We start from the raw sequence: 11,950 nt of genomic DNA on the forward strand, positions 1-11,950 counted from the left end.
ACATAGATTATACGTTTTTTAAATTTAAAATTTAGAAATTGTGAATATGGTTTAGATACTGATTAACGATAGAATTTTATTACAACTGTGGAAAGTCGTAAACAATATTATAAATAAAACATTCAGTGTTAAATGTAGGCTAACAATATTTTCACTCACTTTTTTCATTACATTTCCATTTGTTTAATGAAAATATCATGATTTATAATAAAGGATTTATTCCATTATGACTAGATTACAAAATTGCGAAATTTGCATTCTCGCTATATGCACACGGCTAGAAAAATATCATAGCAGTATCTTTGATTATTTATAGTTACATTTCGATATTTAGCTTTCTTTATTACACTTAAGTTATTTACAGGCACTATAAAATAGAAAATTTGTTCACTAGCTTAGCATCTTTCACTTACACTTGTGATCTTGTAATGTAGCAGGTACAATATAAGTTTATCAATTTTTCAACATTGAAAATATATTAATACAAAAGCTATTATATTTTCACACAATACAGAAATATTAGAAAACGTACTCCAATGCTATCTGCGTTATACGTTACATTGTTGCAGGAATTATTATAGCCAATAAAAGAGAGTAAACCTAGCTACTCCTCAATACTGAATGTAAAGCAATAAATTAATAATAATACTCAATGTATTCAACGTGCATGTAAGTTTAAGTTCCAGATGTTAATCATTAGAATATTTTTTAAAAATGCCTAAATTTCATGACTTAAGTCCTCTATGTTTTCTTTTTATTCTTGCATATGGACCTATTTCAGGATCCATGACAAAATCGTATAAAACAGATGTCCAAGAGTTATGTTGTGGCAAGTTGTCATAAAATTCAGGGGCTATTCGTTTTACCTAAAAAAATTGTAAAACCAATATTAAATTTATAGTTCTGATATTTAATAGTCTTCCAAAAAATAATATGATACTTGCTTCTGGTAATCTCGAACCAGGCACTGCAGGGAAATCATGATGTTCATTGTGATATCCAACATTAAATGTAATCCAATTTAGTGGACCATAATAACTATATGTTTCAAAACCTTTTCTATACATATAGTGTTCTGATACGAAATGGCCAGCTACAGGATGCAAACCCATTGCCATTGCTGATCCACAAAGTAAATAAACTAATACTTTCCCACCTATGCAATTAAATTAAATATCAAAATATAATATTATAATAAAATAAAATAATTATTAACATGTTTTTTCTGCATAAATTGCTATAATAATTGATGGTAAATAAACATGTTAATTACACAAATGATATGAGTTACACAAATTATAAACATATGTCTACAAATAAAATCTATTCACTGTTAACTGATAAAATTGTATTCATAAAAAGAACTTACCTAGAAAATACCATACTAATCCATCAAATGTAAGTTGTATTACTAAATTTATAAATTCCAGTAATGTGGGTGCCAAGGGATAAACAATTAAAGGTCTAAATGCATAGAAAAAGGGCTGTAAACACAACCAACATAATTTTCCAAATGTTGTGCAAAATAACTTTGCTTCTAATAATGTTGGTAAATCAGTATCCAAAAATTCATCTCCTTGATACTGTAAATTATTGATCAAAATAATCTACAAGTTCCTTAATATTATTTCACGTATTATTTCCACTTGTTACTTACACGATGATGTATAAGATGATACTTTTTAAAACTAACAGATACAGGAATACCTATAGGTAAATTGGCAAAATATCCAAACAGTCTATTTGCCATTGGTCTATTATGTCCAAAGGCAAGATTATGTGCTATTTCATGTATTGCTGAAAAATGTATAATATATATTAACACACATATAGAGATGTATATTTACTAATAAAAAAAAATGCTTATAAAATAAAACAAAAGATGTAGATTACATTTAATTCATGAACATTAGACTCATAGATAAGGTTTGATAATTCAGTTCATCGGAAATAATGTTTCAATTGGAAAGTGCCATTCCACTTTGATAAAGGTATCTATATACGTAATTTCTATAGACACATACAGAGAAGAAAACTCCCCTTCAAGAATACTCAGTAATAATCACAAGACACACTGATACAGACTAAATGATTCACACCTAAATAAAGATTATACATACCTAACATAAGGGAATGATTGATTACACCTCCAAAACAATATGCTAGAAGGAACAACGTTGGATAACTTAAATCTTTCACGAAGAACATGGATATAAATTGAATCAACACCATTCCCGTGACGATCCACTTAAACTTTGGATCATATCCGAATAACTTCTTTATCTGTGGATATTTTTCTGAAAGCATATGTCACTGACACAATATTTAACTGGAAATATGATACTCGTTACAGTATATACGCGTACAAGTGAACGTTCTCGAAATTGCATTTTCGTACTTGACATTGAACTCGTTAAATAAAAGCTACGACTAAATGAAATAGATTCGAAAGAATGACACGTGTGTCACTGTCCCTATATCAGTACCTAAAATTATTTTTCGTCTCGATGCGTGAGGTTCCTCCGTATAAACCCATTCGAAATCTGTCCTCGATACGTGCTGTCCCATCTTCTATTTTATTATCTACTTTTTTGAGAATTTTGCACACCCGGCGACTTCCAATCAAACGAAAACTATATGCATATTAATGCAACTGCACGGAGGCCGGAGACTGTTACACCCGGCAGAATCGACAAGCACTTACAGACTCATGTTAACAGTTATTAATCGCCTAAATATACTGATTACAGCGCAATCTATCATAAAATGTCATATCAGACGCGCAAGTGCATATTACTCGTTACGTGCGCAATTCATTTCTACTTTGAACAAAATGTTAAGGAAAAAATTCTACAGACAATTTATAAAAAAATATATAATATTCTTAAGTAACCGATATACAAATGCTTTTCTTAACATATTTTATCAGTTTTTCTGAAAATAATAGTTTCTTTTTGACCTTTAAATATATTCTTTTTTTACATATTTGAAAAAAATATATGTTTCATTCTGAAGTGGGGAAATTCGGTATAAAATTAGAAGCATTCGTTGACTCTGTGATTTTAATTCATTTTGATCAATCTTTATTAGTTTTCTATCAACTGGGAAATTATTTAACTTATTTATTTATTTTTTGAATGGAGGTTTGAATTTATTTTATGTAACGAAAGTGATATTCATTTGTTCCACAGTGATTTGTTCAAATATAAGAATAATCTCATTTTGAAGAGTTGAATTGACTACTTGTGAGAATAGTCTGCTGTTACCAAGCCATCTAGCAGTCACTTACAGAAATATTAGTACGATCATTTAGCGACATCGTATGAATGATGAATTATTAAGTTTCTGAAGAGGGATCTCGTCGAGCGCGGCAAATGGTAAAAAGTTTCAAATTTTCGGACTCCTAAGTCTTCCAATCTTTAAATTTTGATCCTCTGGGCACTTGACGTCCATTTGGGTTCGCCTTAACGCAATAGTTTTGTGAAACTAGCATTAAGTTTAGTTGGACTGTCCAGCGAAAAAGTTGTCTGATCTATGAAACGAGGATCAGTGGTCGGAATCTTTTACTGCTCTCGGTTTTTTTGTTTTCGCGCAAAGTGAACATGTCAAAGCCCGTGACGATGTGTAGTTAGTGCGTTAAGTTGTAGAGGCAATTACAATTGCGAATTATAAGCGCGAGTATCGATGAATCGTGATGAATTATTAATAACCAGGCGGTCATAGTTGGAATCACGACATGGCATCCCGCAGGTGAGGCACGTTTTTGTACTTGCATAAAAAATATGTAATTATCATAATTCACGGACGTTCGCTGGGACAGGCCTACTTATTTATCAGTGTTAAGCCGCGGATTAGTCAAACAGTCAGAGGTAAGGTATGCGTACTGTAGTCGTTTAACGTGTCGAATCCGCGATGTCCAAAAATGGATAGAACAGTTTCAATTTCTGTAGGCATCTATCGTATAGATTTGCAGTAACGCCGCTATTTACTTGCCTGATCATTTGCGATATATTTTTGTATCCTAAAGCGTAAGTTTTGAAGTATTAGTGTTACTTTTAATGATGTACAATGATTTCTACATTCTGCATTCGTAGTATTGCAAAATTATTGGCTCAAGTATTTTTTTGAAATGTAATTATTGTTACTGTTATAAAAAAAGAGAAACATGGTTCGAAAACTAAACGATGAAGTTAGATTTAATTGTTATTAATTGTCTGTGTAATTAATTGAATACTAGTCTTAATGAATTAGTAAGAATATTTTCTCTTTTTTTTCATGTGTTTTCTTTGAAATTATGCGTTTTTTGTTTATCATAATTTTTTAATAAAAGAATGAAATTTTTGCAAATCAAGGTAGTAATTTCAAGTGTTTTGATATGTATAGTAATCACATGTTTGTTTAAAAATTTGTATGGTAATGATAATATTATATGTTGCAGATGGTTTCATCCCAATATATCGGGTTTAGAAGCAGAGCGTTTATTAATGGAACGAGGTTATGATAGTTCATTTTTGGCACGTCCAAGTTCATCCAATCCTGGTGATTTTACATTATCTGTTAGGTTGGTGTATAGTACATTGTTTGTTTAATTTGTTTACAGGCAAATTATACTTATGTATGTCCTATTTAATTTTCAGACGGAATGGTGAAGTGACTCATATTAAAATACAAAACACAGGAGACTTTTATGATCTTTATGGAGGTGAAAAATTTGCAACTCTATCAGAACTTGTACAATTCTATATGGAAAATGGAGGACAGTTAAGAGAAAAAAATGGAGAGATTATTGAACTGAAGTACCCATTAAACTGTGCAGATCCAACAACTGAAAGGTATTTTTTTTATTCAAGACAAAACATGCAGTCATTCTTATCATGATAAAATTACAATAAGTTCTGTTATGCATTGGAACACTTTTTCTTGTTACTCTTACTTCAAAATGCACGCATATAGCATGGTATGTGTTAATAGTAAAATATGGGTAAAGGTGGTTCCATGGCCATTTATCAGCTAAAGAAGCAGAGCGTTTAATGTTGGAGCGAGGTAAAAATGGATCCTTTCTGGTTCGTGAATCACAAAGTAAACCTGGTGATTTTGTATTATCTGTGCGCACAGATGATCGTGTTACACATGTTATAATACGTTCTCAGGTTAATGAAATTCATATTCTATATCATATGTATCCCTCTTACTGTATGTTTGCTAATTTATTAATTATAATTTGACACTGTGATGTGCCATTATTAAAGTATAATAAATATTGTAGGATAATAAGTATGATGTTGGAGGAGGTGATAAATTTGATAGCCTGAGTGATCTAATAGAACATTACAAACGTAATCCAATGGTTGAAACAAGTGGAAGCGTCGTCCATCTAAGGTAAACAAATTTAGAAACTGTTATTTACACACACATATAATATGATATATAACTTCAAAGAATATATTTATGTTTTATCTTCAAGGCAACCTTTCAATGCCACTCGTATAAATGCTAGTGGCATTGAAAGCAGAGTAAGGCAACTGCATAAAGAAAATGGATGCTCAAATGGATGGCTGTGCTGGAATGGAGCTACAGGAAGTAATGAAGGAGCAGGGCGTGGTAAAGGAAAGGCTGGCTTTTGGGAAGAATTTGAGTCACTGCAGCAACTGGAATGCCGTCACTTGTTTTCCAGAAAAGAGGGTTTACGTCCTGAGAATCGTGCAAAGAATCGATACAAAAATATTTTACCTTGTAAGATATTTTCCAAGTTTTTCTACTGAATTTCATTTTCATGTGTAAACTTTAATTTCTACATTATTCTACAGTCGATCACACGCGAGTGCGTTTGAAGGATGTTGATCCAAATGTTCCTGGGGCTGATTACATCAATGCAAACTATATTAAAGTAAATTCATTTGAATTCTTTAATATTTATACTTAAATGAAAGTATTATAATTTACTTAATGCATTTGTAGAACGAAGAAGGTGATGGGCAAACTAGTGGAATCGGCACTGGCGGAGACACTGGTGGTAGTTCATTTAATAAATGTTATATTGCAACACAAGGTTGCCTTCCAAATACAATTCCAGATTTTTGGCACATGGTTTACCAAGAAAACACACGAGTGATAGTTATGACCACCAAAGAAATGGAAAGGGGGAAAGTATGTTATCTTTAGAATAAATTTAGAATTATATTTTAAAAGTGTTTTTATGGTTTTAGAATAAATGCGCTCGTTACTGGCCCGAAGAGGGTGAAGTTGCAGAATATGGTGGTGAATGGAAAGTGCGTGCTTTATCCCGTACTTCAACAGCAGATTATACATTAAGAGAGTTTTTGTTGCATGGAAACAAACCATGTTTCACAGAATCTAGAAGGATTTATCATTACCATTTTCAAGTATTTATTTTGTTATTGCCTTTACTAACTTTTTGCTTTGGCTTAGAAATCAATTTATCTGTATTTACTCCCTAGGCATGGCCTGATCATGGTGTTCCATCCGATCCCGGATGTGTATTAAATTTTCTACACGACGTTAATGCAAGGCAAGAATCGATTGCTGCCTCCCTTGCATCGAGTGGTCAAAATTTACCAAGTATAGGTCCGATTCTAGTACATTGTAGTGCTGGAATCGGTAGGACTGGGACATTTATTGTTATCGACATGATCCTTGATCAAATCAAGCGACATGGTAACTTCAATCGCTTATACATTCTGTATTGTTTCATTTCCTCAGTGATTGTATCATTATCCCTACGTTTTATGTGTCTGTCTATAGGATTAGACTGTGAAATTGATATTCAAAGAACAATTCAAAGAGTACGTTCACAAAGATCGGGAATGGTTCAAACAGAAGCTCAATACAAGTTCGTTTATCTCGCTGTGTTACATTACATTGAAACTGTATCGCAACGAATGCAAGCAGAACAGGTAATTACATAATAAAATTAACATTAAGTTATATTTCTATAATCTTTGCTTACTTATTCATTCTCCATTTATTATTGCCTTTACAGAAGTCTCTTCATTTAGGTCGAGAATATACTAATATTCGTTATAAAAGTGAAACAAATGCTACTACAAGTATGGGTGATATTCCTGTCCCTACATGTACTGCGACCACTCTTCAGACGTCTGCACATTTTACATTACCCACTCCTGTCAATAGTTTGAGGCCAAAGTAATCATCATTGACATCACCCATCATTGAGATTTTCAAAATGCAAAGAAGAGGCTTTGTTACTCTTACAGCACAAGGTTTTAAGTTTTGATATTATCCTTATAAAACATGCTTTGTTTATAAAAATTTAATTTGCAAAGTAATCGGTTGGTTTTCTTTTTTTTTTTTTTTTGTTTTTAAATATACATATTGTTACAGTGAATCCACACGTAGTATATGTTTTCAGATTGGAAGTTATTAAAAATATGTATTTATCTATTGCAGATTCATGCAAGCATAGAAAATATATAATTCAGAGTTCTAATTTCAATGTACTGCAGTTGAATATTTAAAAGTAATCAATAACATTCTAAAACTGAATATTGTATTATAGAAAAATGAGAATATTTTTATGGCAGTTTAATCGCAATATTGAATGGTACAGAATACAGAAAAATGCAAAGTCTCAATAATAATTATGTTAAATGTAATAGTGATATATTAATTGCTTTCATACCATTATTTCGCTATCTATACTTCATCAACTACTAATTAGGTGTCACATTTCTCGCAATGCAAGTGTCATTTTTCGTGCTTATTTGTAAGAGGTAATAGCGATTCGCTTTTTTATCGTTTAAATACTTTTTTCTGAATACGCAATGAATTTCTGAAAGCTTCTCTAGGTTTCAGGTGTAATATTATACATTGTGCCTCAAAATATATTGATATTTGTTTTTATTGTGATTATTACAACTGTACAAATTTTTCTAGTAATATTTAGGACTGACTTTTATATAGAACTTTTCTTTTAAATATTTTTTCCCAGGAATATGAAACACTTTTTTATTTGTAAATTTTAACATGTTAGAAGGCAGAACACGCAAAGATGGGATACATTTGATTTTATGCATTGTTAGGTGTGCATGGATGATTTTTGTAGCGCAACTAATATTTTTTTTTTTAATTGTTGTACTTAATTATAGTGTTAATATTAGTATTGCAGTTCTTTCAAACAGGTAGAGTCGACAAGCATGCAAATATAAACTAAAGTTAAAATCTTTATGTATTAGGCAATTTTCATTTTGTGTGTATTAAAGTTAAGTAAACTTATGTAGAAATTAAAATTTGTCATGCTATGAACTTACTATGATACTTGTACTTTATACGTAATTTTTTAAATTTTTATACACATATATTAAATTATATGTATTTGAACATCATTAATGCCTATTTTATATTTCTCATATTTTCATTTTGTAACATTTCATCCATACATTTTAACATACATATTTATATGCATATACACATAATTGATGTTCATATCATAATTGCTTTGTAAGGTATACATCTGAGTGGGTCCTGCCTTATAAATTGAATTACGAATTCAATATTTCTTAAAAATATTTTATTATAATTTTCCGAAACCAAAATAATAATCGCTTTATTAATTGTATAGGATATTTTTAGAATTATTAAAATATATTTGAAAATTATACAGATTTTTTTACACGATGTTACGAAGTTTCAAAATTGTTTAAAATTGTTTACTCTCACATTAGAAAAATAAAATTTTTTTATTCAACAAATATATTATAATGTCAAGTTTTATGACTTATTTATATAATAATAAGTATTCTAATATTTTTGTGCATATATTATTAGCTATCTTATTAGCTAAACAATATTGCATTTATCATTAATTCATCTCATTCAATGTACCTTGATTTTGGAGAAATGCTATATACTACTTCTTGATACTCTACTTCTCCCTGTTGAAGACATATGTGATATAATAACTGTGGTATTAAAATTTTATTTTATAATATATTCGTATTATGCTCTTAAGATTCTAATTTTTATGCACATGTCAGATAATATATCATGTTAAAAGATAAAAATCTATACATCCAAATGTAAACAAATTGATGAAATTCTATCAATAATAATGAACATGCATGCACAAAATATTCAATGAATGTATCAATTTATTGTTTCATGTTCAACTCTCGTAATATAAAAGCAATTTACACATACTTTTGTTACACTATAGAAACTAAATGCTATAGTCATAATCTTACAACAATAAATACTTCATTATAGAAATGATGTAATAATAAAATGGTATTAGAATAGAAAACAGATTAGTTTCAATTGTATTCCACAAATGCTGCATAATTATTTTATTTTTATATTATGTTACATACATATTCCCATCATAGACTAATTTTTTTCAATGTATTCTTAAGGCAAACTGTAATCATGACCATTATCTTACAATAAAGAGAACATTTTCATTTTTATAAAAATATATCTTGAAATGAAATTGATCCAAATCGAAATCTTCCTTTCTAAGAAAGCTCGTTAAGTTCCCGCTTATCAAAGCTACTTTATAATAGGTTATGTCATGCAGGTCTTGTACGACATGTATTGGGTGTATTTTAAGGAATAAAACTTTATTAAAAAATGTCTGTTAATGAAATACTTCATAATTATTTCAGCTAAATATTGTCTGAAGTGAAAGATACGCAAAAAGATGTTGAACATTCAGCGAACTCAAAGAATTCAAGCTCTGTTCGAACACTGTGCATTTCAACTTAAATTTCGAACTCAAAACAATGTTCGTAATATAGTTAACAGTGCAATAAATTTCGCGTTGCCACCGGATAGCGTGATGTATATTTTCGACAGAAATGCGAAACTTCTTCAAAGAGAACGCGCCGCACAAGCACCCGATGTGAAATTGTATGATTATATAAAAAACGAAGTAGGTTACAGACTTTCTGATAGAATATTTGATATAAAAAGGAAATTCAAAAAAGCACTTGACTTAGGATGTGGTCGTGGCCATATATCGAAATATATTTTGCCAGAATCTGTAGAGGAATTGATTTTAGCTGATATGTGCTCCAGTTTTGTACATCAAGCTGAAACTCCTGAAGGAATTAAGGTGACACGAACAGTTGTTGACGAAGAAAATTTTTCATGCGAACCTGATAGCCTAGATTTAGTGATAAGTTCACTGAGTCTTCATTGGATCAATGACTTGCCAGGATGTTTCAAAAGTATTAATAAATGTTTGAAGAATGATGGGGTTTTTATGGCAGCTCTGTTTGGAGGAGATACATTATATGAATTAAGGTAATAATACAGTTAGAAGTAAACACCAATTAGATTAATTCTGTTTATTCTACTCTCTGTTGATCTTGTTTCATTGATTCATTATTTTCTTTAATCAGAAGTTCCTTACAATTAGCAGAATTAGAAAGAGATGGTGGAATTTCTGCACATATTTCACCATTTGCAGAGATTAGAGATGTTGGATCTTTGTTAACAAGGGCAAACTTTACAATGTTAACAATTGATACAGATGAAATGGTTATTGGGTATCCAAGTATGTTTGAATTGATGTGGGATTTAAAAGGTAATAGAAAGAATTTTATAGAACAATAATTTGATGAATATTTGATAATATGCTTTAAATTATTTTGATAGGAATGGCTGAAAATAATGCAGTAAGAAATAGGAAATTAAGATTAAATAAAGATACTATATTGGCAGCAGCTGCAATATATAAAGAACTGTATGGAAAAACAAAAGAAGATGGTACACCCTTTGTACCTGCTACATTTCAAATAATTTATCTACTGGGATGGAAACCAGATCCATCACAACCTAAACCTATAGAGAGGGGTAGTGGGCAAGTATCACTTAAAGATTTATACAGATTAGATGAAATTATAAAAGAAACTAAAGAGATTGATGTAGATAAAGATAAGTAACTGTAAACAATATAAAAAATATTGTAAATATTTATACTTAGTATAAAATTTTATATATCCATCATATAAATCCTCTTTTAGTGTAATAATATAGATTAACAAGTTCAGGTAATCTTAGATAACAATTAAAAGAGTGATAGTATCTTTCTATATTATTACAATTTTTGATCATCCATTGTATCTTTATGCACTACAACACCTTTTTCTATAAGATCAGGAATTTCAACTGCCAGCCATGGTCCAAGCTAAAAGTAGGATAGTCTTTAAATTTGTGAAACTAATAAAATAATTTGACAATTTATCAATAAATAACAAACTTACTCCAAGTGCCATGGCATGAGCAATTCCAAACTTTGGCACATTACGTGCCCATAAAGGTTTAAAGTGGTCTGTGAGACAAATTTTTCCACCTCTATACATTTTAGCAGTTTTACCATCTAATTCTGGTAAAGCTATTTCAGGTGCTGTTGTAGGGTAAGTAACAGGTATCTAATAAAATATAAAACCTTCAATAAAACTTGAAGACTGAATGAAATTCTTCTTAGCTTTGATGTGGTGACACAAAGAACTACTTACATCAAATTCAACTTCAAATTCATATTTTAGAAAATTCTGTATATGCCAACATTTCCCAAACCACCTTGTACCTTCCTTATTTGATTCCAAACGAAACCAATCATTGTCAGACTCTTTGTTATTTTTTACATACTGCAAGGAGTGCAATGATTAATGTTAATATCAGTAATTTAATATTTAAGAATGTCAACCATATGGAACACTATCCAAAACATGATTTACTTTAATTAAAGCTTGGTACTCTTCTTTTAATCTTTGTACCCATAATTCTTTATCTCTTGGGCCTGCTTTGGTTTGCAACAATGGAATATTACTTAATGTTTTCTTCGTTGATTCATCTACCATTGTAAACTTTCACCAACTGTCACTAATGACATATAAATCTCAACTTCTACCACACTCTTTGTATAGGTTACTCTCACGTATCAAACGTATTTCGAGGTTAGGTTGAA

The 11,950-nt window shown here is 30.3% G+C and overlaps 4 protein-coding genes across 8 annotated transcripts; 2 read left to right on the forward strand and 2 right to left on the reverse strand.

Moving 5' to 3' along the window:
* Window positions 1-56: 56 nt before the first annotated feature.
* Window positions 57-2,712, reverse strand: Ifc (delta4-sphingolipid-FADS-like protein ifc). Of its 2 annotated transcripts, none has more exons than XM_076381257.1 (6): window positions 2,487-2,712; window positions 2,121-2,297; window positions 1,658-1,797; window positions 1,370-1,583; window positions 945-1,156; window positions 57-866 (listed from the first exon to the last, which is right to left on the reverse strand). In XM_076381257.1, the coding sequence occupies exons 1-6, from the start codon at window positions 2,566-2,568 to the stop codon at window positions 726-728; spliced, it is 966 nt and encodes a 321-aa protein (XP_076237372.1). In that variant the 5' UTR covers window positions 2,569-2,712; the 3' UTR covers window positions 57-725. The 2 variants fall into 2 exon arrangements, with proteins under 2 accessions (XP_076237372.1, XP_076237381.1); XM_076381266.1 differs by having other exon boundaries at window positions 2,121-2,329; window positions 2,487-2,629.
* A 665-nt stretch (window positions 2,713-3,377) lies between these two features.
* LOC143181018 (tyrosine-protein phosphatase non-receptor type 11) lies at window positions 3,378-8,490 on the forward strand. 4 transcript variants are annotated; one of them, XR_013002214.1, is made up of 13 exons: window positions 3,378-3,750; window positions 4,439-4,561; window positions 4,638-4,832; window positions 4,988-5,150; window positions 5,267-5,379; window positions 5,465-5,733; window positions 5,808-5,887; window positions 5,959-6,147; window positions 6,207-6,383; window positions 6,459-6,675; window positions 6,763-6,914; window positions 7,001-7,241; window positions 7,429-8,490. XR_013002214.1 is itself a non-coding variant. In XM_076381178.1 (12 exons), the coding sequence occupies exons 1-12, from the start codon at window positions 3,737-3,739 to the stop codon at window positions 7,166-7,168; spliced, it is 1,860 nt and encodes a 619-aa protein (XP_076237293.1). In that variant the 5' UTR covers window positions 3,378-3,736; the 3' UTR covers window positions 7,169-8,490. The 4 variants fall into 4 exon arrangements, 3 of the variants coding, with proteins under 3 accessions (XP_076237293.1, XP_076237309.1, XP_076237318.1); XM_076381178.1 differs by having other exon boundaries at window positions 7,001-8,490; XM_076381194.1 differs by lacking the exon at window positions 3,378-3,750 and adding an exon at window positions 3,761-3,869 and having other exon boundaries at window positions 7,001-8,490.
* Window positions 8,491-9,520: 1,030 nt separating this feature from the next.
* On the forward strand, window positions 9,521-10,922 carry LOC143181055 (arginine-hydroxylase NDUFAF5, mitochondrial). The gene is made up of 3 exons (XM_076381248.1): window positions 9,521-10,281; window positions 10,380-10,564; window positions 10,636-10,922. The coding sequence occupies exons 1-3, from the start codon at window positions 9,677-9,679 to the stop codon at window positions 10,920-10,922; spliced, it is 1,077 nt and encodes a 358-aa protein (XP_076237363.1). The 5' UTR covers window positions 9,521-9,676.
* A 12-nt stretch (window positions 10,923-10,934) lies between these two features.
* On the reverse strand, window positions 10,935-11,926 carry Ufc1 (Ubiquitin-fold modifier conjugating enzyme 1). The gene is made up of 4 exons (XM_076381280.1): window positions 11,721-11,926; window positions 11,499-11,630; window positions 11,244-11,411; window positions 10,935-11,167 (listed from the first exon to the last, which is right to left on the reverse strand). Exons 1-4 carry the CDS (start codon window positions 11,841-11,843, stop codon window positions 11,078-11,080), a joined length of 513 nt encoding a protein of 170 aa, XP_076237395.1. The 5' UTR covers window positions 11,844-11,926; the 3' UTR covers window positions 10,935-11,077.
* Between the last annotated feature and the right edge of the window lie 24 nt (window positions 11,927-11,950).

Source organism: Calliopsis andreniformis, chromosome 1 (genome assembly GCF_051401765.1).
Source record: "Calliopsis andreniformis isolate RMS-2024a chromosome 1, iyCalAndr_principal, whole genome shotgun sequence".
NCBI lineage: Eukaryota > Metazoa > Arthropoda > Insecta > Hymenoptera > Andrenidae > Calliopsis > Calliopsis andreniformis.

Bases quoted from the DNA above. Each gene is read 5' to 3' on its own strand.
- LOC143181018 (XM_076381178.1), top strand. The intron at 5,380-5,464 runs GTAAACAAATTT...TTTATCTTCAAG, and splicing joins GGAAGCGTCGTCCATCTAAG to GCAACCTTTCAATGCCACTC. The intron at 6,384-6,458 runs GTATTTATTTTG...TTTACTCCCTAG, and splicing joins TTTATCATTACCATTTTCAA to GCATGGCCTGATCATGGTGT.
- LOC143181055 (XM_076381248.1), top strand. From the start codon at position 9,677: ATGTTGAACATTCAGCGAACTCAAAGAATTCAAGCTCTGTTCGAACAC. The intron at 10,282-10,379 runs GTAATAATACAG...TTCTTTAATCAG, and splicing joins GATACATTATATGAATTAAG to AAGTTCCTTACAATTAGCAG. The intron at 10,565-10,635 runs GTAATAGAAAGA...TTATTTTGATAG, and splicing joins ATTGATGTGGGATTTAAAAG to GAATGGCTGAAAATAATGCA.
- Ifc (XM_076381257.1), bottom strand. From the start codon at position 2,568: ATGGGACAGCACGTATCGAGGACAGATTTCGAATGGGTTTATACGGAG. The intron at 1,584-1,657 runs GTAAGTAACAAG...AATAATTTACAG, and splicing joins ATCATCTTATACATCATCGT to TATCAAGGAGATGAATTTTT. The intron at 867-944 runs GCAAGTATCATA...CAATTTTTTTAG, and splicing joins CTGGTTCGAGATTACCAGAA to GTAAAACGAATAGCCCCTGA.
- Ufc1 (XM_076381280.1), bottom strand. From the start codon at position 11,843: ATGGTAGATGAATCAACGAAGAAAACATTAAGTAATATTCCATTGTTG. The intron at 11,412-11,498 runs GTAAGTAGTTCT...ATATTTTATTAG, and splicing joins AATTTGAAGTTGAATTTGAT to ATACCTGTTACTTACCCTAC. The intron at 11,168-11,243 runs GTAAGTTTGTTA...TCCTACTTTTAG, and splicing joins CTCATGCCATGGCACTTGGA to CTTGGACCATGGCTGGCAGT.